The sequence below is a fragment of the Trichomycterus rosablanca genome, chromosome 15 (assembly GCF_030014385.1).
Source record: "Trichomycterus rosablanca isolate fTriRos1 chromosome 15, fTriRos1.hap1, whole genome shotgun sequence".
In the NCBI taxonomy this organism is placed as follows: domain Eukaryota; kingdom Metazoa; phylum Chordata; class Actinopteri; order Siluriformes; family Trichomycteridae; genus Trichomycterus; species Trichomycterus rosablanca.
In genome coordinates, this window is record NC_086002.1 from 32075229 (window position 1) to 32101128 (window position 25900).

Sequence of the window (25900 nt, forward strand, 5' to 3'; positions counted from 1 at the left end):
ATAAATAGATAAATAATAAATATATAAGTAATAAATAGATAAATAATAAATCGATAAATAATAAATAGATAAATAATAAATCGATAAATAAATAAATCGATAAATAGATAAATAATAAATCAATAAATAATAAATAGATAAATAAATAAATAGATAAATAATAAATAGATAAATAATAAATAGATAAATAAATAAATAGATTAAAAAAAATAAAATAAAAACATTAAAAGTATCTCTTTCTATTTAAAAGTACTTTTTTAATGTGTTTCAGAAGGTTGTTGGTTCAAGCCCTGCTATACTCATACTTTAATTAAATGTAATCAATTATGAAATAAAATATAATAAACACATAAAATAAATAAATAAATAAATAAATAAATAAATAAATAAATAAATAAATATAATTGACGGATTGTCGGTTGTTAAGCGGCCGCTCGGACCGTGCGCGCGCGTGTACATGTGCGCGTGAGTGCGAGCGTGCGTGCGCGTGAGTGTGCGCGTGTTCGGGCTCCACACACACACACACACACACACACACACACACTGAGAACAGGCAGTGTGAGGGGTGTGTAGGGGGGTAGACACAGATTTGGCAGGAGGGGATCGCGGCGAGCACCGAGCGCTGATGGACAAAGGAACGAACCGGACTGGTGTGACTGGAACGGTTCGGGTTTAGGAGCGCTCCCGTTCCCGTGTATCTGTGGTCTCTTATCCCCGCGGTGTCGCGGTTAATCCGGAGCGCTCGGAGGATTCGGTAGTGGTGCGCCAACGACGCTAATTTGCGCAGAAAATGGGAATAACGGCCGGATAAAGACTGCGCGTTTAGGAGATGCGTCTGGAATAAATAAATAATCCCAGCGGGACGTTTTGCACCTCGGTTTTACACCGACAGATTCTTTATTATAAGGTAAGAACATAAATTTTATATATAGATTATTTTATTATGTATATATATTTATATATTTTTTAATATATAGAAGCAAATGCGCAATTAAAAAATATGCGCAAATTCGCGTTTTATGACATTCTTAATGCGCTTAATGGCTAATTACGTAAGACGGAGCGGCGCTTTACTTAATCACTAGTGTGTGTGTGTGTGTGTGTGTGTGTGTGTGTGTGTGTGTGCTGATATTCACCCCTTTGTGAGGCCCACATGCCCCCCCCCCCCCTGTGTGTGTGTTGGGAAGAGGGGACGTGGGTTCGATCCCCACCATGCAGAAGGTGTGTTGGCCCCTCTGTGAGTGAATATCCACCCGCTGTTTTCAAATCAGGGTTCATCCGTTTATCCTGGTCAGGGTCACGGTGAGTCCGATTGGTCGGGACTCTCTAGTGGGCACAGGGAGAACATGCAAATGTTCCAGGGGAATAGAACTCAGACCCTTCTTACTGTGAGGCGACTCCCGGATCCTCCTCTCTGTTACCCGACTATACATACACGAGTGATTAACAGTGTGTGTGTGTGTGTGTGTGTGTGTGTGTGTGTGTGTGTGCGTGTGTGTGTGTGTGTGTGTGAGTGTGTGTGTGTGTGTGTGTGTGTGTGTGTGTGTTGGGGGGTCACGACAGTGTTGAGATCTGGTCTCGTGGGTAAAGTTTTTATACGTCTATATAAGGAGTGTGTTTATGTGCGTGTCTGTCTGTGTGTGTGTTATTGTGTGTGTGTGTGTTATTGTGTGTGTGTGTGTGTGTTATTGTGTGTGTGTGTGTGTGTGTTATTGTGTGTGTGTGTGTGTTATTGTGTGTGTGTGTGTGTGTTACTGAGTGTTACTCTGTGTGTGTTTATGTTACTGTCTGTGTGTGTGTGTTTGTGTGTGAGTTACTCTGTGTATGTGTGTGTATATTATTGTGTGTGTTACTCTGTGTGTGTGTTACTTTGTGTATATTATTGTGTGTGTTACTCTGTGTGTATTACTCTGTGTGTGTAATATTGTTTGTGTGTGTGTGTGTGTGTTACTCTGTGTATATTATTGTGTGTGTGTTACTCTGTGTATATTATTGTGTGTGTTACTCTGTGTGTGTTACTCTGTGTGTATTACTCTGTGTGTGTGTTACTTTGTGTATATTATTACGTGTGTTACTCTGTGTGTTACTCTGTGTGTATTACTCTGTGTGTGTGTTACTTTGTGTATATTATTACGTGTGTTACTCTGTGTGTTACTCTGTGTATTTTATTGTGTGTGTTACTCTGTGTGTGTTACTCTGTGTGTGTTACTCTGTGTGTATTACTCTGTGTGTGTGTTACTTTGTGTATATTATTACGTGTGTTACTCTGTGTTACTCTGTGTATTTTATTGTGTGTGTTACTCTGTGTGTATTACTCTGTGTGTGTGTTATTGTGTGTGTGTTACTCTGTGTGTATTACTTTGTGTGTGTATATTATTGTGTGTTACTCTGTGTGTATTACTCTGTGTGTGTTATTGTGTGTGTGTTACTCTGTGTGTATTACTTTGTGTGTGTATATTATTGTGTGTGTTACTCTGTGTGTGTTACTCTGTGTGTGTGTTATTGTGTGTGTGTTACTCTGTGTGTATTACTTTGTGTGTGTTATTGTGTGTGTTACTCTGTGTGTATTACTCTGTGTGTGTGTTATTGTGTGTGTGTTACTCTGTGTGTATTACTTTGTGTGTGTATATTATTGTGTGTGTTACTCTGTGTGTATTACTCTGTGTGTGTTATTGTGTGTGTGTTACTCTGTGTGTATTACTTTGTGTGTGTATATTATTGTGTGTGTTACTCTGTGTGTGTTACTCTGTGTGTGTGTTATTGTGTGTGTGTTACTCTGTGTGTATTACTTTGTGTGTGTATATTATTGTGTGTGTTACTCTGTGTGTGTTACTCTGTGTGTATTACTCTGTGTGTGTGTTACTTTGTGTATATTATTACGTGTGTTACTCTGTGTGTTACTTTGTGTATATTATTGTGTGTGTTACTCTGTGTGTATTACTCTGTGTGTGTGTTATTGTGTGTGTGTTACTCTGTGTGTATTACTTTGTGTGTGTATATTATTGTGTGTGTTACTCTGTGTGTTACTTTGTGTATATTATTGTGTGTGTTACTCTGTGTGTATTACTTTGTGTGTGTTATTGTGTGTGTGTTACTCTGTGTGTATTACTTTGTGTGTGTTATTGTGTGTGTGTGTTACTCTGTGTGTGTAATATTGTGTGTGTGTGTTACTCTGTGTATATTATTGTGTGTGTTACTCTGTGTGTATTACTCTGTGTGTGTATTACTCTGTGTGTGTTACTCTGTGTATATTATTGTGTGTGTTACTCTGTGTATATTATTGTGTGTGTTACTCTGTGTGTGTTACTCTGTGTGTGTTACTCTGTGTGTATTACTCTGTGTGTGTGTGTTACTTTGTGTATATTGTGTGTGTTACTCTGTGTGTGTTACTCTGTGTATATTATTGTGTGTGTTACTCTGTGTATATTATTGTGTGTGTTACTCTGTGTATATTATTGTGTGTGTTACTCTGTGTGTGTTACTCTGTGTGTATTACTCTGTGTGTGTGTTACTTTGTGTATATTATTACGTGTTACTCTGTGTGTTACTCTGTGTATATTGTGTGTGTTACTCTGTGTGTATTACTCTGTGTGTGTGTTATTGTGTGTGTTACTCTGTGTGTATTACTTTGTGTGTGTATATTATTGTGTGTTACTCTGTGTGTTACTTTGTGTATATTATTGTGTGTGTATTATTGTGTGTTACTCTGTGTGTGTTACTCTGTGTGTGTGTGTTACTCTGTGTGTATGACAGTGTGTATTACTGTTTGTGTGTGTGTTACTCTGTGTGTATGACAGTGTGTATTACTGTTTGTGTGTGTGTATTATTGTGTGTTACTCTGTGTGTGTTACTCTGTGTGTGTGTTACTCTGTGTGTATGACAGTGTGTATTACTGTTTGTGTGTGTGTTACTCTGTGTGTATGACAGTGTGTATTACTGTTTGTGTGTGTGTATTATTGTGTGTTACTCAGTGTGTGTTACTCAGTGTGTGTGTGTATTATTGTGTGTGTGTATTATTGTGTTACTTAGTGTGTGTTATTGTGTGTGTATTACTCTCTGTGTGTATATATTATAGGGTGTGTGTTATTGTGTGTGTGTGTGTGTGATGGTTAGCGTGCGGCGCTGGTCTCTCCTTACATAAACTCGACTTGGTTGCATCTCAGACATCCCACGCATGCCTGCGGTTGCTATGGAAACCCCTTTGGAGAGGCGCGACCGGGGGCCGCTCGGGGCGCGAGACACAACAAAAGCGTGACATCAGCACTGCGGTCCTGCGGCCGCCGGTGCAGCGGACAACGGCGACCCGAAGAGCCGCCCAGTAAACGGTGCGGGGTAAAACGCTGCGGCGACGGGGTGTTACATCACACGGGCACCACGGCGACGGGGCGTTACATCACACGGGCACCACGGTGATGGGGCATTACATCACCACGGTGACAGGGGTTTAGACAACGGTGGTATTTCTGAGCTTTTGTTGGCGCTACAGACCCTCTTTGTTTCCTGACCGAATTCTCTCCATCTCACCACCGCGCCCCCCCGGTGACCCCCCGCCGCGCCAGATCGGTTTATTTAAAACACTCGATACGCTGGATGATCAAAAGTATTTGGACTCCTGAGCATGAACCTAATTAGGCCCCTGACACGACCCTCCTCACTGAGCCCGGGCTTGTGACCTGCACTAACAGGTGCGCCTCCTAGTGGTGAGGCAGTTCACCTGTTCCTCTTCAGGTGTTGGCCAAACATGTGTGTGTGTGTGTTACTGTGTGTGTGTGTGTGTGTCACTGTGTGTGTGTTATAAGAATTCTGTGTGTGTGTCACTGTGTGTGTGTGTGTGTGTGTGTGTGTTATAAGAATTCTGTGTGTGTGTGTGTGTGTTACCGTGTGTGTGTGTGTGTGTTATAAGAATTTTCTGTGTGTGTGTGTTACTGTGTGTGTGTGTTACTGTGTGTGTGTGTGTTACTGTGTGTGTGTTACTGTGTGTGTGTGTTACTGTGTGTGTGTTACTGTGTGTGTGTGTGTTACTGTGTGTGTGTGTGTGTGTTATAAGAATCCTCTGTGTGTGTGTGTTACTGTGTGTGTGTTACCGTGTGTGTGTGTGTGTTACTGTGTGTGTGTGTGTTACTGTGTGTGTGTGTTACTGTGTGTGTTACTGTGTGTGTGTTACTGTGTGTGTTACTGTGTGTGTGTGTGTGTTACTGTGTGTGTTACTGTGTGTGTGTGTGTGTTACTGTGTGTGTGTGTGCTACTGTGTGTGTTACTGTGTGTGTGTGTGTTATAAGAATCCTCTGTGTGTGTGTGTTACTGTGTGTGTGTTACCGTGTGTGTGTGTGTTACCGTGTGTGTGTGTTACTGTGTGTGTGTGTTACTGTGTGTGTTACTGTGTGTGTGTGTGTTATAAGAATCCTCTGTGTGTGTTACAGTGTGTGTGTGTGTTACTGTGTGTGTGTGTTACTGTGTGTTACTGTGTGTGTGTGTTACCGTGTGTGTGTGTGTGTGTGTGTTACCGTGTGTGTGTGTTACTGTGTGTGTGTGTGTTACTGTGTGTGTGTGTGTTACTGTGTGTGTGTGTGTGTTACTGTGTGTGTGTGTGTGTTACTGTGTGTGTGTGTGTGTGTTACTGTGTGTGTGTGTGTGTGTGTGTTACTGTGTGTGTGTGTTACTGTGTGTGTGTTTTACTGTGTGTGTGTGTTACTGTGTGTGTGTTACTGTGTGTTACTGTGTGTGTGTTACTGTGTGTGTGTGTGTGTGTGTTTTACTGTGTGTGTGTGTGTTACTGTGTGTGTGTGTTACTGTGTGTGTGTGTGTTACTGTGTGTGTGTTTTACTGTGTGTGTGTGTTACTGTGTGTGTGTTACTGTGTGTGTGTTACTGTGTGTGTGTTACTGTGTGTGTGTGTTTTACTGTGTGTGTGTGTGTTACTGTGTGTGTGTGTGTTACTGTGTGTGTGTATGTTACTGTGTGTGTGTGTGTGTTACTGTGTGTGTGTGTGTGTGTTACTGTGTGTGTGTGTTACCGTGTGTGTGTGTGTGTGTGTGTGTTACTGTGTGTTACTGTGTGTTACTGTGTGTTACTGTGTGTGTGTTAACGTGTGTGTGTGTTACTGTGTGTTACTGTGTGTAACTGTGTGTTACTGTGTGTGTGTGTGTGTTACTGTGTGTTACTGTGTGTTACTGTGTGTGTGTGTTAACGTGTGTGTGTGTGTGTGTTACTGTGTGTGTGTGTTACTGTGTGTGTGTGTGTGTGTGTCACTGTGGGTGTGTGTATTAGAGACCTCGGTGTGTGTGTGTGTGTGTGTGTGTGTCACTGTGTGACATATAAACACTGTCATCGAAACGGGCACAAATCCCCACAGTAGTTGTAAGTGTTAGTAGTGAATGTTGTGGTTGTAGAGGTTTGATTCTGAGTTTTCTCACCCGTACAGCCATGGCGGCGGTGTCGGCGGCGCTCCCCGCCCTCCTCGTCCTCCTCTGCTCCGGCGCGTCCGGCAGCTCGGACGAATCCCAGCGCCTCCCCAGAGGGTGCGGCTCGGACCTGGACCCGTCGTTCCGGCTCCTGTGCGACCTGGAGTCGGTGTGGGGCGTGGTCCTGGAGGCGGTGGCGTGCGGCGGTGCGGTGTCGGCCCTGGTCCTGTGCGGCGTCCTGCTGTCCCGGCTGAAGACGGTGACGGAGCCGGAGCGGCGCAGCGGGGTGGGGCCGCTCCTGCTGCTGCTGCTGGGGGCGCTGGGTCTGTTCGGCCTGTCGCTGGCGTTCGTGATGGGGCGGGGCGAGGCCGTGTGCCTGGCGCGGCGGGGTCTGTGGAGCTGGCTGTTCGCGCTGTGCTTCTCGTGTCTGCTGGCGCAGGCAGTGAGGCTGAGGAAGCTGGCGGCCGGGGGGCGCGGCCCGTCGGGACCGGCGCTGTCGGCGCTGGCGTTCGGGACGGCGGCCGTGCAGGGCATCGTGAGCGGGGAGTGGCTGCTCCTGACGGTGGTGCGGGAGGGGCGGAGCGCCTGCGATTACCCGCCGCTGGACTTCGCGCTGGTGTGTGGTTACGCCCTGCTGCTCCTCCTGACCGCCTCGACTCTGTCGCTCGGCGTCCTGCTGTGCGGCGCCCGGCGCACCGACGATGCCGCCCGGAAGAAGAGGCGCCGCTGGAGCTGCAACGCCGTCTGGCTCTTCCTGTCCTGCCTGGGCTCCCTCCTGGTCTGGGCGGCGTGGTTGGGGTTCTACCTGTACGGGGGCGCGGCCACGGCCGACACGGACGGGGAGGAGCCAGCGCTGGCCATCGCCCTGGTGATGGAGGGCTGGGCGCTGCTGCTCTTCCACGCCATCCCGGAGACGCACCTGTGCCTGCGGACGGCCAATCAGAGTGGCGAGGACGGGGGGCAGGATTACTACGAGGCGCGGCAGCCACCGGCCTCGCACCCCTACCACGACGACGACGAGCTGCCGGCCAATCACAGGGCGGCGTACCCGGACAGGCAGGCCTTTTCCATAGAGGAGCACAACCCAGGTACTATTCAAGTCATTAAAGCTAGTGTTATGCTAATTAGTGGGCGGGGCTACACACTCTACACTGTGATGTAAAGTGTGCTGGCGGTAGCATCACATCAAGGAGGGCTGAACCAAAAGTACCCGGACACCCCGTTTTGTCAGCACCGCGTCCTGAGAAGGCCTCGCTCACGGTCGGCGTTCCCATTCGTCCCGGTGGTTTTCATTGAAACCCGAACCCAGACCAGTGGGCGGGGCAACACACTTCTCAAAGCTTTATCCGGGCCAATCGGGTTCGAGCGCCTCCAGTAAGGGGAGGGACTTTTAGCGCTCTCACTGTGATGTAAAGTGTGCTGGCGGTAGCATTACATCAGGGCGGGCTGAACCTTTGCCCCTCCTGCCAAAAAGCTCGGACCAGTGGGCGGGGCTACACACTTCTCAAAGCTTTATTCAGGCCAATCAGGCTCGAGCGCCTCCAGTAAGGGGAGGGGCTTCTATCACTCTTACTGTGATGTGAAGTGTGCTGGCGGTAGCATCACATCAGGGCGGGCTGAACCTCTGCCCCTCCTCCCAAAAAGCTCGGACCAGTGGGCGGGGCTACACACTTCTCAAAGCTTTATCCGGGCCAATCGGGCTCGAGCACCTCCAGTAAGGGGAGGGACTTTTAGCGCTCTCACTGTGATGTAAAGTGTGCTGGCGGTAGCATGACTTCAGGGCGGGCTGAACCTCCGCTCCTCCTCCCAAAAAGCTCGGACCAGTGGGCGACAGATTTGTGGGCGGGGCTACACACTTCTCAAAGCTTTATTCGGGCCAATCGGATAAGGGGAGGGACTTCATGCACTCTCTTTCTCTCTCTCTACACTTTTTCCACCCAACTTGGCAACCCTTCCCCGCCGTTCTTTCCTCTTGAGAATTAAGCGGCTCTATTAGCTAATTAGTCGCGAGTGTTAGCGCTGACCTTGCTAAGAGTCGCTGCTGAACGTGTGTGTGTGTGTGTGTGTTGACAGGCATGCAGGCTGACGGCTACCACGCCGCCATGATGCGCTCGAACCCGCCCTTCCGGAGCCACGTGTACCAGCCCACCGAAATGGCCCTGCTGATGAACGGAGGAACGGTAACAAGCGCTAACGCACGCGGCACCTTGACAACCCGACACACCCACCCCTCCAACATTAACACCAGTGACCCTATTTGTGACCCTTCGGGTGGGATTCGAACCCCTTTGTTCAGCCAAAGAAGCATCTAGTCTGCCGGGTGGGAAAAGAGTAGACTAAAAAAAGGGGCGGGGTCTTCCCCGAGCAGAGGAGGAGTCACTGGCTATGACTAAATTAGCAGAAAGGGGCGGGGTCTTCGATAGTACTTCGAAGTACGGGCGATTGTGCCCTCCCGAGCAGAGGAGGAGTAACTGGCTATGACTAAATTGGCAGAAAGGGGCGGGGCCACGCTGCCTAGGTCAGGCTGCGTCTCTATTGGTTGAAACGGCAGCAGACGCCGACTTGTCGGTCATGTGACGTCGCATCACTGTGATGTAAAGTGTGCTGGTGGTAGCATCACGTCAGAGTGGGCTGAACCTCCGCCCAGAGTATACCAAAAGTACCCGGACCAGTGGGCGTCAAATTAGTGGGCGGGGCTACACACTTCTCGAAGCTTTATTCGGGCCAATGGGGCTCGAGCGCCTCGAGTAAGGGGAGGGACTTCTATACCGAATACCAAGACCCGGACCAGCGGGCGACGCTCAGGGGCGTGGACGCGTTCACTGATCCGCCCCCTCGATTCGTAGGTTCGCGTAACCCCGTGCGCCTTCTGTATTTGTGACCCTCCCCCCCCCCCCCCCTGCTCTCTTGTTCAGTCAAAGAACACACCTCAATAAGATCCCGATAGGACGGGGTTGCTGGGCGCCCCCTAGCGGGCAAAATCGGGACAAAAAAAGGGGGCGGGGTCTTGGAGGTAGCCCGAGTCGCCTGTACAGAAGATCAGCGAGTGACTCTCCATACGCAGGACCGACCCCACATGCCGATCCACCCACGTACCGGCGAATAAGGAGGGTACAAAGGGAGGGCGTGTCAGCAGAATATACCCTCCGTACGCCATAAGGGTCTCCAGCAGAGGAAGAGGAACTGGCTACGACTAAATTAGGAGCAAATGCATCAATAAAATAGCTACAGCCACGCTGCCTAGGTCAGGCCGTGTGTCGAAATCTAGTCAACGGCGACTGGCGCCAACTTGTCGGTCACATGACGTAGCATTCTGCCCCGCCCGAAATCCACCTCACTGGAATGTAAAGTGTGCTGGCGGTAGCATCACGTCATGGTGACGGTCCGAACCTTATTATGGTTCGGGCCTTGCTCACGGGCGGCGTTCCGATTCGTCCCGGTGGGAGTGGCATGTTTTCCAGGCGCCGTGTGTACACCACACACACACACACACACACACACACACACACACTCGTACACACTGCACACCCTGAAGTGTGTTTCCGTCTCTCTGTGCCCCGCAGATTCCCAGCGCTCCTCCCAACTACACCGGACGCCACCTGTGGTGAAGCCCGTCACCGCGGATACCGGGCGGGGTCCCCGTCCGGCGCCGTCCCGCGCGGTACGGTTACTGATCCGAGACCGGAATTATCGGGACCGCTGAAGTACCCGTGTCTGAGGGAGGGAGGACTAATTTCGTCGTCATGTGACCCGTCAAGGCGGATCTCAGATCTCAGATCAGGTGGTTGTTAGTTTGTTGCTAAACTCATTCGTCCCCCCCGGAGATAACAGCGAATCAGATCAGCACGGGTACTTCCGCTAAACTCCCTCGCTTCCTTTACCGGGAAACGACGGCGTCCGCGGTCGGCGGTCAGTAACCGTACCCTGCGGTACCACCATCACTGCCTGACAACGAAACAAGCCACTTCGACGAAACGTTCGGACTCTGATGACGATGAGATGACGTCGTATTTCTTTCTATGACGTGTAACGTGGTGCATTGTGGGTGATGCGGCGAATTTGCACTGGAATGCCGACGGCCACGGTCAAAAGTATCTGGACGCCCCCTTCATACATACATACATATACGCTAGTACAGTTCTTTTTTGGGGGTATCCCAGCTTGTTTGGAAGCTGGGGTCAGAACGCAGGGTCAGCCCTGGATCCGAGAGGGGTAGGGGCCTCAATCAAGGGCCCTTACGCCGCGTGGAGACCCTGGTTAGTAGTCAAGGTGAGTGACTCTCCATACACGAGACCGACCTCACGAGCCGATCCACCAAAGTACAGAGTCGAGAAGGTTAGGGGCCTCACTCAAGGGCCCTTACGCCGTGTAAGGACCCTGGTTAGTAGTACTTCGGTGGATCGGCGCGTGAGGTCGGTCTCGCGTATGGAGAGTCACACGCCAATCAACCAAAGTACGGAGCCAAGAGGGTCAGGGGCCTCGATCAAGGGCCCTTACACTGCGCAAGGGCCCTGGTTAGTAGCCCGAGGCACCTGTACAGAAGTAGAGGAAGGTGGAGATTGGCGAGTGACTCTCCATACGCGAGACCGACCTCACAAGTCAATCCACCAAAGTATAGAGGGTCGAGGGCCTCCCTCAAGGGCCCTTACACCGCATAAGGACCCTGGTTGGTAGCCCGAGGCGCCTGTACAGAAGTGGAGTAAGGTGAGTAACTCTCCATACACGAGACCGACCCCACAAGCCGAGCCACTGAAGGATGGAGGGTCAAGGGCCAAGAGGGTCAAGGGCCCAACAGTGGCTGCATGGCAGAGAGGGATTCGACCTTTTAGCCTGTCGATCAACAGCCTGTACAGAAGTGGAGGAAGGTGGAGATCGGCGAGTGACTCTCCATACGCGAGACCGACCTCGCACGCCAATCCACCGTACAGAGTATGGAGCTGACAGGGTCAAGGGTCTCGCTCAAGGGCCCAACATTGGCTGCTTGGCAGAGCCGGGATTCGATCTCTCAACCTGTTGAACGACAGCCCGAAGCTCCGCCCACTAAGCTCCCAACTTTAAAGATAAGTCGTTTCCAGTGACCTCGGCCACCACACCAGAGTCCTTCGGTCAGGCGTCCGGATACTTTTGGCCGTGTTGTGTATCGTCGCTATCGACCACCCGGTCCCCCCCGACCTTTGGGAAACACACACCACTGGAGGTACGGAGCGATACGGCGGGGACGAAGGTTTTCTAACGTCTTAGAAAAGACAATCAAAATTTACTAACGATTCTTTTGTAAACGCTAAACAGTCGTCGCTCGGTTGCGAAACGCTAACGTGCTTTTCTGTTTCTTTATTATTTCCGTTCGCTAATCAGGGATGCGTTTCTGTGCACTTTACTCTCGCGCTCGCCATTCGCTAGTCGCATTGTAGAACCGCGTACGAGCGTTTCGTGGAATTTCTTTCGTGAGTAGCGTGTCGGTACTGACGTCGTTCGTTTGTTTTATTATTATTATTATTATTAACCAGTAGGCAGTTGGACGAGTGGATAATATTAGTAGCACTTTACGCCGTTGGGGGGCGGGGCTTCCGGATCTGCGCCGACGTTCCGGCGGTCACGCGGAAATGGGCGTGTCTGAGGGAGGGAGGGAGGGTCGGGCGGAGAGGGGTATAATCAGACGTAACGATGAACTTGTCTTCGAATCTCGGCTCTGAAATCTGTCGGCCGGGCGCCACCTAGCGGGCACGATCGGCGGTGCAGACAGTCTGGGTTGCCAGGTCCTGCAAAAAAAATGCAGTCTAGAATCCCCCCAAATCTGTTCATCTAAATCTGTTAATCTTACATTGTTGGCGCCCCCTAGCGGCCACGATTGGCAGTGCAGACAGCTGGCAGACACGAGCTGTTGGCCCGTCTGGGTTGCCAGGTCATGTTAAAAAAATAATCCCCCCCTAGAATCCCCCCAAATCTGTTCATCTAAATCTGTTAATCCTACATTGTTGCCGCCCCCTAGTGGGTACAATCGGCAGTGCAGACATTCTGGGTTGCCAGGTCCTGCAAAAACATACAGTCTACAACCCGACTTCGGAAGCTGAAACTAGCCCGAAAATCTGTTCATCTAAATCTGTTAATTTTACATTGTTAGCGCCCCCTAGCGGGCACAATTGGCAGTGGAGTCAGTCTGGGTTGCCAGGTCCTGCAAAAAATATACATTCTAGAATCCCCCCATCCGAGACTGAAACCTGCCCAAAAATCTGTTAATCTTACATCGTTGGCGCCCCATAGTGGACACGATCAGGAGTGCAGACAGTCTGGGTTGCCAGGTCCTGCAAAAACTTACAGTCTAGAATCCCCCCAAATCTGTTCATCGGCAGTGCAGCAGATCCAAGCTGTCGGATCATCTGGGTTGCCAGGTCCAGCAAAAATATCCAGTCTAGAACCCGACCCTCAAAAGCTTAAACTAACCCAAAAATCTGTTCATCTTACATTGTTGCCCCCTAGTGGACACGACTGGCACTGCAGACGAAATCAGGCTCTAGTCTGCTGGGTGAGAAAAAAAAAAAAGTTGCGGGGTCTTGAAGAAGGTCCTGGGTTCGATTCCCAGGCACCTTTCTGTATGAGGTTTGCATGTTCCGCTTGGTTTGTCCTGTGATGAGAACAGCTGACGTGCGACTCTCCCTGTAGGGTTCAAACCCGGAGTCGAGTTACGGCCGCGCTACAACATTCCAGTTTCCTTTTGGAGTCTGGTGAACAGGGGCCCGATTTAGGAGGGTGAGACATCAGTCTGCTGGGTAATGCCGCTGGGTAATGCCGGTCGCTGAGGGACGCTCCTCTCCGGGTTCGAATCTCAGCTCTGCTGCCCCCTGGTGGACACGATCGGCAGTGTAAGGACCCTGGTTAGGAGCCCGAGGCGCCTGGACGCTGAAACGTCGGATGTTCGTTAGTAAACCGCCGATTTTCTTTAACAGCTTCGTGGTTTTTCTTTATTTGATAGTAAAAGTTCTCAGTGGTGTCGTTCTTGCACTTCTCGCTTCCACCTGATGTAGGCGCTCAAACCCCCTCCGGTTCATACATGGTTCGGTCCTGGACGCTTGGTGATGTTTTGGTGATTGAATGCAGCACCGTGGACGTTCAGAGATATTAAAAGGCCATAACTTAACTGTGCAGTATCTGTTTTTATTCTCTGTTTTTAATGTCTCCTCTTTGAGAATAAAGCTTTTCATGGCGAACCTGTCCTCGTGTCTTTATTTATTTATTTGATTACATTAATACAAAGGTTTAATATCACTGTGCATTTTTTATAGGAAATCAATAGAATAGCTAGCTTAATATTCTTTTAATTAATTTATTTTTTATTTATGTTCATTTATTTTTATTTCTTAAAAAATTTTTTTTTTTTTAATTGATTTATGTTCATTTATTTCTTTATTTGTATTTTATAAAATGTATTTTAATTTATTTTTATGTTAATTAAGTTATTTTATAATTTATATTATATTTTTTTTATTTTTTATGCTTGTTTATTTATTCTTATTTTATAAAACTATTTGTAATTTATTCTCTATTTATTTATGTTTACTTATTTATTTATTTATTTGTATTTTATAAAATTTGTTTTCGTTGTTTTTTATTTATGTTAATTTATTTATTTATTAAATACACTTGTAATCAGTTTTTATTTATGTTTATTTATTTATTCATTTTTATTTAATACAATCTATTTTGTTTTACGTTTTGTTTACTTATGTTCATTTATTTATTTATTCTTATTTTATAAAATGTATTTTAATTTATTTTTAATTAATTTATGTTTATTTATTAATTTATTCTTATGTTATAAAATTCATTTTAATTTATTTTGTATTTATTTATGTTCACTTATTTATTTGTATTTGATAAAATTGATTTTAAATCATTTGTGTATTTATGTTTATTTATTTATTCGTTTTTATTTTATACAATCAATTTTATTTGTATTTCTTATTTATTTATGTTCATTTGTTTATGTTAATTTTTATTTTATTATGAATAATAAAAAAGGCATTTAAATCTTTTTTTTTAATCTGTAACATAATAAAAAATACTAGTGTGTATACAGAATAGAATAGAATAGAATAGAATAGAATAGAATAGAATAGAACAGACAGGTCAAGCATTTACCAGGTAAATCCAGAACCTAATAAATCATCTCACTTCTCAGAGCTTGTGCTCACACTGAACAACCATGAGCTTCTCTCAGCAAATAGTTCAGGATTTGGAAATGAATCTAGCTGATGCTGATAAAGAGAGATAAAAGACATGAACAGAGATTTAAGAGCTTTTAATGGGACACAAAATACAAGGGGAACTGTGGAATTTAAGTATTAGACACGGCCTTTAATTAGGACTTTTATTATGAAATGTGAGCTTGTATGTGACGCGTCTGTGTCCGGGTTTTGCTGCTGGATTCACGTTGCTGGATCTGAACCCACGTGTGTTTATAAGTAAGTTTATTTATTCATTATTATTACAGATAAATAACCGCATTTATGATCAGATTTAATGTTTTGCTATTTAAATGATCGTTTTTGTGAATCTGAAACACTAAGATTTACATTTATTCCAGATTTCCTCACAACGTGTCAGAAATGTTAATATTTATTGTTAAAAAAATCAAACCATCACAGTTTAATAAACAAATACTGGATCTTTATTATTTATTTATTTATTTAAGTTCTGCAGGTTAATATAGAAATTTAGCTTTCCAAGCTGCTTTTAGTTTATTAATATATTAAAAATATATATAAACCTTAACTATAAAGCATGCATTATGAGCAGTAAATGCATTATTACACAATTATTACATTATTACAGCTGTCAAAATGTTCTACTACTAATAATAATAATTATAATAATAATATTAATAATAAAAATAATAAGAAACTCTACGTGTCCCATCATTTACTGCATTTGTCATTTAATAATATTATTAAACAAACTACACCAGTAAATAATTGCATGATAATAAAGATTAAATTAATACATTTATTACAATTTACTTTCAATAATCAGACACTTTGTGATGACAGGAAAATACTATTAAATACATCAGAACCGAACCAAATATACACAATTATAGTAAAATTACTCACCAGGGTCACCGTGTGCAGCAATAAAATAATAAACAACGATGCTATAACATTTATTATATCTGTTATGTTTAGTTTATTCGAAAAAAACGTGTTAAAACTGCACATTTATTACCTAACGCTGTTAATTAAACTTAGTGTTTGAATCTGTTTCCATATTAGGAACCGACTCTTTAAAACTTGTTGTCGGCTCAGTGTGAAGTGCGTTGGATAAAGGAGTCGACTCCTAGTCGTTCATGGAACCGAGTCCGAATGATTCGGCTAGTAACCGTTACTGAGAATGTAAACAAACGGATAGCTTCATTCAGTTCTGACACAAATTCTTACAATTTATGACGTTTTTATGTTATTAATACACATATATCCATAATAAAGTAGTCATATTTAAAGAATTTACCGTAAAAGTGATGAAATTATGAAAAAAAAAATGAATAAAATTAGATACAGAATATGTGATACTAGCTGATTGGCTAATGCTGCGTTCAAGAATACAACAATGTATTAAGTTTCCCGTACACAGTCTTAATCTGAGCCAAAATTAATTTAATAGCATTAAAATATGATAAATATGCAGTAATCCCATATAATTTATATAATTTTTGAACACCCCTGTTGCAGGAATACGTTTCTGTGAGCAAACTGAGAAAAAAAAACATGTTTGAATGCCTTAATAATCCATAAAATTCCAATCAAGAAGATCTTTTAGAGAATATTCTAGATTTAGTTTTAACCGTTTGCATTATTAAATCATTGGACACTCATATCTGACAGGAGGGAAGAATGAATAAGGACACCGGCGAAGAAGGCCTGGTTCCAGACAAGACGAAGAAGAAGAAAAAGAAAATGAAAAAAGAACTTAAAGAGAACGCGGACATTCCACCTAAGAAAAAGAAGACTAAGAGTAAATCAGAAGACACGGAAAGAACTAGCATGAGTGAAGGACGTGTCGTGGAATCACTGGATGTAGAAGTTCCTGGAAAGAAGGTCAAGAAAAAGAAGACGAAAAAAGAAGTGAAAGAAGACGATGTAGCTCCTTCAAAGAAGAATAAGGTTGATGACGAAGGTGTGGAAACCAGGGACGCCAACGTTCCTGAAGTCCAGACGAAGAAGAAGCTAAAAAAGCAGGTCAATGTAGAAGAATCAGAGGAAACCATGGACCACAGACAAGGAGATAAGAAGAAAAAGAAGAAGAAACAAGAAGTAATAGGGGAAGAGGAAGCTGCTGTAGATGTGGACGTTGATAAGAACTTCCAGAAGAAGGGAAAAAAGAAGAAACGAGAAGTAATAGAGGAAGATGAAGCGGCTGTAGATGTGGACGTTGATTTGCAGAAGAAGGTCAAAAAGAAGAAAAAGAATGCAAAAGACTCTACAGCTAAAGGTTGTGAAGGAGTCAGGACGTCAAAAAAGAAAGAAAAGCCTCGTGCCGAGGTGGAAGAAGAAGCAGACGAGGGAACGGACGTCGTCCAAGAAGAACCGAAGAAAAAAACAAAGAAACCCAAGAGCCTTCACGAGGACTCAAGAAAAGGAAAGAACCCTGAGAGGGACGACGTGGACGAGACGCCAGGACCGGAGCTCAACGGCGAGTCCGGGGTCAGAAAGAAGAAACGACGACTGACCGAAGGAGACGACAGACCTCGGGACGGAGAGGAACCGAAGATCAAGAGAAAGAAGAAAAAAGAGCGAAAGGTGAAGGAGGAGCGTGGAGATCCTGGGAACGGGGACGAGGACAAGGAGGACGAAACGAAAGTGGGAGGCGGTGAGGAGATCCAGGAGGAGGAAAGAGTGGACGTGGAGAAAGGGGACAACAATGGAGTAAGTATATACTTACCATATAGAAGTACTTTGTAGTTCTACAATTACTGACTGTAGTCCATCTGTTTCTCTACATACTGTTCTTCAATGGTCAGGACCCTCACAGGACCCCCACAGAGCAGGTATTATTTAGGTGGTGGATCATTCTCAGCACTGCAGTGACACTGACATGGTGGTGGTGTGTTAGTGTGTGTTGTGCTGGTATGAGTGGATCAGACACAGCAGCGCTGCTGGAGTTTTTAAACACCGTGTCCACTCACTGTCCACTATTAGACACGCCTACCTAGTCGGTCCACCTTGTAGATGTAAAGTCAGAGACGACCTTCATCAGGGGTCACAGGACGCTGCCCACAGGGCGCTGTTGGCTGGATGTTTTTGGTTGGTGGACTATTCTCAGTCCAGCAGTGACAGTGAGGTGTTTAAAACTCCACTCATACCAGCACAACACACACTAACACACCACCACCATGTCAGTGTCACTGCAGTGCTGAGAATCATCCACCACCTAAATAATACCTGCTCTGTGGGGGTCCTGATCATTGAAGAACAGCATGAAAGGGAGTAACAAAGCATGTAGAGAAACAGATGGACTACAGTCAGTAATTGTAGAACTACAAAGTGCTCCTATATGGTAAGTGGAGGTGGTTTTAATCTTATGGCTGATCGGTGTATAAACTTGTGGTGGCGGCAGAGCTGCCGGCCTGGCCGGGGGTCCGCACAGAAACAATCGATGGTCTTTGAGAGAGGGAGGGAGGGTCGCTCAGGGTGTCTTCCCTCAGCTCCTACAATATTAGAGCCAAGATTGGCACATTGGATATGACTAAATTGGGAGATAAAGAGGGAACCAACCTTGTCATCAGAGCACTGCTCCAAAAGTATTTGGACGCCTGCTTGGGAACTTGTCCAAACTGTATATGTGACCTTGGGACTTTGGGATTGAAGTGTATCTGAGTGTTAGTCAGAAGATGACTGGTGTCCCAATACTTTCAGTAGGACTGGGCAGTTGTAGCCTAGTGGTTGAGGTACTAAACTAGCAATCAAAAGGTTGCTGGTTCAAGCCCCACCATTGAGCCCTTGAGCAAGACCCTTGACCCTCAATTTCTCAGACACTCTACTGACCCAATACTGAAGGTCACTTCACATAATCACAATGTAATGTGGGGACTGGCACAGGTGCCACGCCCTCTTCCAAGAGCCTCCACCTGACCTCAGACTTGTCTCTTGTCCTTTTGCCCCTCCAGAACTTCGGCCAGTGGGACACGGCGCACTTCGACAGCTCCGAGCGCCAGGCCAAGTTCCTGCGCCTGATGGGCGGCTCCAAGAGGGGCGCGGAGCCGGCGAGAGGGAGCGGCGGGCGCGGCGGGCGCTTCAACATGGCCCTGGGGAGGGAGGGCCAGCAGCACATGCAGCGCGCCCTGCTGGGGGAGTTCGAGCGCGCCCAGGGCCGGCGCGCGGACTTCCAGAACAGGGGGGCGGGGCTGGGGTTCGCCGCGCCGACGTCCGGGAGGAGGTCCGCCATCGACGCGGGGGCGCGGAACTCGGTGCGGTTCGACGACTGACCGTCCGAGGTGCGCCGCCCTGCTGGTGGAGGACTGAACGGTCAGGGGTTGGCATTTATGAACAGTGACGATACACCGTATGGTCAAAAGTATGTGGACGCCTGTGGTATTAACAAGCTCAGGAGTAGCGGGTGTAAAATAAACCGAATGCTTTCAGTCTGGGTCAAGATGTTAGGGAAGGGCCTTTCCTGTTCCAGGACAATGGTGTAGAGCCGTGTATCAGCTTTGGGATGAATTGGAATGCCAACTGCGAGCTCACAAGGCCGGACGGGTGCCCACAATTTTGGGACGGGGCGAGCACTCGGGCGTCCCGATGCTTTTGTCCATATAGGGTATGACTAAGGAGCAGTTGTGTCCCAAACACCTTTCCTGATAGAACCTACAGAGGATACGTGTGGATCGGGACACAGCCCTCAGTGTACAGTACTGCTTATTTTTTGTTTTTTGACGTATCCAATTCCCACCACTGCTGCAGACCCTGAATCTAGTCACAGAGGGACGTACCAGCCAGGGTTCGAGGTCTGCAGCAGTGCTGAGGCCGGGATTTAAGAATAAATAAGTGAATAAAATATGTAAATGTGGATAAATCATTAAAAATAAAATATCAATAAATAAAGAAAACAATCAGCAGTCGCGTAGCTGTTTTATTTTTATATTTTATTATTTTTTTAAAAGGTTTAGTTCTGCTGTAAATACACGACCTCTCGATATGTACAGAAACAAAGAAGAAGGAAAAGAAATAGCTGAAATCAACGAGGGGGGACGCCTTCTGATCGTCTTTGGGGTCGGGGGCGTCCGAAAACGCCTTTGCCTCGTTTCTGAGCGATGCCTCGTTAGCGCCACTGGTACGTAGAGAGGACGAATAAGAAGCCCCGGCGTCGTTATGACATCACTCTGAGAACATTATGACATCACTCGTAGTTCACATCAATCGTTTCGACTTAATACTGGTGCCTACGAATCCCACAATTCCCGGCGGCATGTGTGTGTGAAGCTGTGTGTTCCGGTGGGTGCCCCGCCCTAGGCCTGCAGGTACTCCGGCTGCACCCGCGCCACCTTGCGGAACTCCTTGTTGTGGGTGCGAGGGCACTGCATCTCGCACCAGCTGACGGGCACCATCTGCACCCCTGCGGAACGAGAGAGAGGGAGGGAGGGAGGAGTCAGGACGAGCCGAGAGTACGCGGACGCACAGGTGCGGGCGCGGCACTCACCGGCCTCGCTGTGGGCCACGACCACGCCCAGCTCGTTCTCCGCCGTGGTCAGCAGGTAGTTGGACTGCACGTCGCCCAACGAGATCTGGTTACCGCGGGTCAAGGGGCGCACGACTCTCTAAACGGGGTGATAAGACGTTGGGGGGGGGGGGGGGGGGGGGGTCATGCGATTAAAGGATACCACTTTGGCCAGGACGATGTCGCCCGGTCGGAAGCTCTTGTAGGTCTCCACCTGAAACGAGACGACGCATCGACCAATCAGGAGTCGGTTTACCGTGACGATCATATAGGGGGGCGAGTACTTATTAGGATTTTATCGGTTTCCGGTCGTACCTTGTCCTTCTCCGTCGCTCGTACGTCTTCTTTCCTGTGGAAAACAGAAACAGAATCGTGACCGAGCGTTCGAGTCATAAAAAAATGGGTCACAGGGAAAAATAATAAGAATTAAAGGCACACAAAATAAACTGGTACATTACCGCCCCCTTGTGGAGGCTTTACGTTACACCTTGTAACCCGCAGTGAAAGCATTTTGATGCGTCGTTCGTGTCGCCTGGGCGGCTATAAAAAAAAAATCACGGCTTAGGCGACTCGGTGTGTTTGCGGTGGCGGCCTCCGCTGGCCGGTCGAGGAACTGCACTGAGACTATGAAAAATGGAGAGCAGTGCGTGACTCTCGGCCCAGCCGGTGCAGGACTGAACTGTTTTCCTGGGTCAGGGGTGACATATTTATGAACAGCGACGTTACGCCTAATGGTCGAAAGTATGTGGACGCCTCTCGTATAAACCCTATAGGTTCACGTTGCAGCAGAATGCCTTTCCAGTTCCAGCACAATACTGTAGAGGATCAGCTTTGGGATGAACTGGAACGCCAACTGCGAGTCAGGCCAACAGTAAGTTTACAAAGGCCGGACAGGTGCCCACGGATGCTTTTGTCCATATCGGGTACGAATAAGGAGCAGTGCAATCATCCCAGCAGTTGTGATTATAGAACCTACAGAGGATATGTGTGGATTGAGACACGGTGACGATACACTGTGTGGTCAAAAGTATGTGGACGCCTCTCGTATTAACAAGCTCAAAACGTTCGAAAACCCTGGCGTAGGTGACGGGTTTGCGGCGGTGGCCTCTGCTGGCCGGTCGAGGAACTGCACGGAGACTCAGGCAGTCAGTATGATACCGATCTCACACGGGTGAAGAGAAGCGGTTCGATGGTCAACACGTGTCGGAAAAGGCGTGAAGCCGGTGACCGATGACCAGAAGATAAGTCGCCGTTCGTCACCCTCGGTGCTCATGTGACCCTCAGTGTTCTACATCACTACTATGTACATCACATTATGTTTAATGTGTGTGTGTGTGTGTGTGTATATACGCACCTTATGGTGCCTCTGAACCGGTCTTTGAGGGGCGTGGAGCCCACGTACAGGATGTGCACCTTAGCGAAGCGCGGGTTTATACTCGTCACCTGGACGCGGAACACAAGAGGAACAACCTGAGACTCGACACGACAGAGTCTTCTCTTACAATCCTACATGCCCCGCCCCTCACTCACCTTACAGGTGACGATGGCGCCCACGTCCGGCAGTAACTGCGCCTCCGTTTCCTTCACCACCGAGATCACCGGGAGCTGCGGAGACAGAGGAGACAGGACACCGTCAGCGCCGGGTTGGATTCCCTCACCGGGACAGACGTACCGCGCTCGGGTCCTCACCTCCTCGCCCTCGTTCCTCCGGAGCACGTACCCGGCCAGAGAGGCGAAGACGGAGCCGTGTCGGAGGTACGCCCCCGTGCCGGGGGTGCAGTCGTCCCCGCTGCACAGCCTTTCACCTGACGAGCAACGACAAGGGAGAGTAAAACAGAGCGACAGAGAGGAATTAGGAAACATTCACACACACTGAGGGGTAAACGGGCGGAATCAGAATGTCTACTGGGATTGATTCTGTTTCTGATTCTCCTCTGGTACCGAATACAATTTTAGAGTTACTGGGCACGATAATAATAATAATAAATTAATAATAATTAATAATGATAATAATAATAATAATAAAAGTAATAATAATAATATTTATAATAATACATTAATAATAATAAATAATTATAATAAATTACTAATAAATAAATAATAATAATAAATTAATAATAATAATAGTAATAATATTTGTACACACAATTTTAGTAATAATAATTAATAATAAACAATAACAATATTTTATTATTAATAATAAAATAATTCTAATTATACAATACAATAATAATAATAAAACTAATAGTAATAATATAATAAAATAATAATATTTATAATAATAAATACAAATAATATTAATGACAATAATTAAAATATAATAACAATAATAAAATATGTACAAGTAAATGTAAAATATACTATAAATAATATTAGTTATAATAATAAAGTGAATAATAACAAAATAATGAAAATAATAATAATAAATACAAATAATAATATTAGTAATAATAATAAACCGCAAAACAGACTTTCGCAGTTCTTATGCCGACTGCCCTTTCTGAAGCAATCCTTCTATTTCTATCCGGGCCTGGGACCTGCGCTGAAAATGCACCGAGAGCGCACTGATGAGTGCACCTCCAAATTACAAAACTGTTCAGCTAAACTGTTCTCTTCCATCTCTAGTAGGAACAATTATCCAGGAACCGAAAACGGAGTGGAGCGTCTGCTTGACTTTTACATCGCAGACTCCGCCCACCGTGCGATGCTAACCTTGCCTCCGCGTCCTGTCGCCAGAAATCACAGCTCCGATCGAAAAACGAACCTTAAGAACGCGTGTGTTCCTGTGAACAGGTGCTACAGGGGTGCAGGACATGTGATCGCTTTCCTGTGAATGAACCGAAACACTGAAGATGGAATGTTTATACTGATACTGGTCTGACATCCTTCTGTTTACTAGTTTGGCTTTTCCATTTGGGAACACCAGCTGGGAACACTGGGAGCAGGGTGGAAGTTGTGCACTTGAGGCAAAGTAGAAAAGCCAATCCACCTTCTGCATGTCTTTTTTTTTTTAAGTGGAAGGAAACCTGAGTAGGGCTGGAATGCAAATTATCACCATATATACATTACACGTGTGCAGTGGGATGAAATTCTCCTTTCTGTCAGAGTGCTGGGTCAGCCGTTGCTCAAGGGTCCAAGAGTGGGTGGACGGCAGAGCTGGGATTCGAACCCACAACCTACTCTAGGCAGACAGCTCTAACCACTAGACCCTAAGAAGTAGTAGAAACACAAGCAGACAAGGCAAAACAACGCAAAAGTCTGAATTAAGCTGTGCAGCACCTACACTAGGGTTCCCTAAATGCAGGGGGCGATTATCCCTACGTTTAGGACACTACGCCCCCTAAGTAGGGCACAGGGTAGTGCGCAGGGCGCGGTTCAGGACGAACACGTGATGATTCAGTTTAAAACTATGACCACGAGTTATTAAATTCACCCTAAACGCGCCCAGCCGCGACTCTAAAAACAATCCGCGTTATTAACTATGTAAATAATAGAAGCGCGCTTTGTTAAACGCTTAAAAAACCCACAAGAAAGCGAGAGAACCGTTTAAAACCAGACGTACCTGGAACACACAGCTTCATGGGCGACATGTTTTCAAGAAGAAACTAAGACGCGCTGATTGGTCGGTGGTAACTACGCTGAGCCGTCGCTGATTGGCCGGCAGATCGGAGCGGCACGTTCGGGACGCCATCTTTGTTGTGGCAAACAGTGAGGACAAGCGAGGATAACATGAGACAACTCGCATTTAGACAGACAGACAGATAAACAGAAAGATAGGCCTATAAACAGACAGACAGGCAGAGAGACAGTGTTATAAATAGACAGACAGACAGACAGACAGACAGACAGACAGACAGTATTATAGTATTATAGATAGATAGACAGATAGTTAGATAGACAGATAATATTATACATAGATAAATAGATAGAGACAGACATACAGATAGTATTATAGGTAGATAGACAGACAGACAGTATTATAGATGTTATAAATAGATAGACAGACAGACAGACCGACAGATAGTATTATAGAAAAATAAATAGAGAGACAGACAGGTAGATAGATAGATAGATAGATAGATAGATAGATAGATAGATAGATAGATAGATAGATAGATAGATAGTATTATAAATAGATAGATAGACATACAGATAGATAGATAGATAGACAGACAGATAAATAGACAGACAGACAGCTAGTAGATAAATAGACATACAGTATTATAAATAGATAGATAGACAGACAGATAGATAGACAGACATAGTATTATAGATAAATAGACAGACATACATACAGACAGACAGTATTATAAATAGACAGACATATAGACAGACATAATATTATACATAGATAAAGAGACAGACAGACAGATAGTATTATAGGTAAATAGACAGACAGACAGTATTATAGATGTTATAAATGGATAGACAGACAGACAGACCGACAGATAGTATTATAGAAAGATAGAGAGACAGACAGACAGATAGACAGACAGACAGCTAGTAGATAGATAGATAGATAGATAGATAGATAGATAGACAGACAGACACGTAGTACTTATAAATAGATAGATAGACAGATAGATAGATAGACAGACAAACAATATATACACAGACAGATAGTATTATAAATAGATAGACAGACAGACAGACAGACAGACAGACAGACAGATAGATAGACAGCTAGTAGATAGACAGTATTATAAATAGATACAGACAGATAGTAATAGAGACAGACAGACAGATAGTATTATAAATAGATAGACAGACAGACAGATGTCCGCTTTTATTCGCACCTTCCAAATGTGATCATTTACAAGCTGAACTGAGGGTTAAGGGCCTTGCTTAAGGGCCCAACATTGGCAACCTGGCAGTGGTGGGTCTTGAACTAGCAACCTTCTGATTACTAGTCCAGTACCATAACCACTAAGTACCTCTAAGTTTCCGCTGCCTTTAATAACAGTTTCTACTTGATTTTATCGTCGGTGGGTAGCTGTGTCGCTTCACAGCGAGAAGGTCCTGGGTTCGATTCCCAGGTGTAGCGGTGTGGGTTCTTTCTGTGTGGAGTTCTGTGCATGTTCTGGAACGTTCTTCCTCATGTTGGCAGAGCAGAATCCGAGAGCTGAAGGTTTTTTTTTCGACGCTAGGTGCCACGGCGTGGGCGTCCGGGCCTCGGCGCCAAGCGTGAGTCACGTCGCGCTCTGGAACAAAAACGCTTTTTCTACAAAGGACGCGGAGAGGATTTATCCGCCGGCCGGCCGTCGGCGAGTGCCGTTGCTTGGATACGGTTGCCGTAGCGCTTCCTCGACCCAGCGGAGCTATTGAGACGCGGGGAGGATAAACGGCGGCGTTGTGAATGCAGGCTGGCTAATCTGTTCAAATCCACACGTCGCTGTTCGAAGGTTATGGCGCTCTTTTATGCTATTAAGGTTCCAGCATCATCCTGAATCACCTCCCTTTACTTTTTAGCAGCTACATCAAGGGTTCGACGGGTTTCACTGATCCCAGTGGGCAAGTTTGGCTCCACGATGGCCTCTTGGGACCAACACTGCTAGCTAGAGGTCACTTTTTCAGTCCTTAAAGACTGTGAAGAGATCTGACAATGGCTAACAATTAGCTTTCTGCTAATGCTAGCTAATGTACGTATATAAAAAACAAACAGCTAGCAATGATCAATGATATCTTGTATATTTGGTCATCAACTTCTCCAGTCCTGAAGAGGTTTTACCACATAAATTAAGCATTTAGCCAACTTATGCTAGCTAGCTAACTGCTAATAACGAATCCACACACTTT

General features: G+C 45.9%; 3 protein-coding genes across 5 annotated transcripts; 2 read left to right on the forward strand and 1 right to left on the reverse strand.

Annotated features, from left to right (window-relative positions):
* Positions 1-599: 599 nt before the first annotated feature.
* gprc5bb (G protein-coupled receptor, class C, group 5, member Bb) lies at positions 600-12003 on the forward strand. 2 transcript variants are annotated; one of them, XM_063010417.1, is made up of 4 exons: positions 600-907; positions 6421-7488; positions 8474-8580; positions 9964-12003. In XM_063010417.1, exons 2-4 carry the CDS (start codon positions 6423-6425, stop codon positions 10006-10008), a joined length of 1218 nt encoding a protein of 405 aa, XP_062866487.1. In that variant the 5' UTR covers positions 600-907; positions 6421-6422; the 3' UTR covers positions 10009-12003. The 2 variants fall into 2 exon arrangements, with proteins under 2 accessions (XP_062866487.1, XP_062866488.1); XM_063010418.1 differs by lacking the exon at positions 600-907 and adding an exon at positions 1564-1584.
* A 2800-nt stretch (positions 12004-14803) lies between these two features.
* Positions 14804-19505, forward strand: knop1 (lysine-rich nucleolar protein 1). Its single transcript, XM_063009399.1, has 3 exons — positions 14804-14859; positions 16276-17316; positions 18558-19505. Exons 2-3 carry the CDS (start codon positions 16285-16287, stop codon positions 18873-18875), a joined length of 1350 nt encoding a protein of 449 aa, XP_062865469.1. The 5' UTR covers positions 14804-14859; positions 16276-16284; the 3' UTR covers positions 18876-19505.
* Positions 19506-19513: 8 nt separating this feature from the next.
* On the reverse strand, positions 19514-23721 carry exosc1 (exosome component 1). 2 transcript variants are annotated; one of them, XM_063009401.1, is made up of 8 exons: positions 23667-23721; positions 21794-21909; positions 21635-21709; positions 21459-21547; positions 20420-20453; positions 20268-20318; positions 20087-20171; positions 19514-20002 (listed from the first exon to the last, which is right to left on the reverse strand). In XM_063009401.1, exons 1-8 carry the CDS (start codon positions 23692-23694, stop codon positions 19896-19898), a joined length of 585 nt encoding a protein of 194 aa, XP_062865471.1. In that variant the 5' UTR covers positions 23695-23721; the 3' UTR covers positions 19514-19895. The 2 variants fall into 2 exon arrangements, with proteins under 2 accessions (XP_062865471.1, XP_062865470.1); XM_063009400.1 differs by lacking the exon at positions 23667-23721 and adding an exon at positions 22817-23117.
* Positions 23722-25900: the final 2179 nt, after the last annotated feature.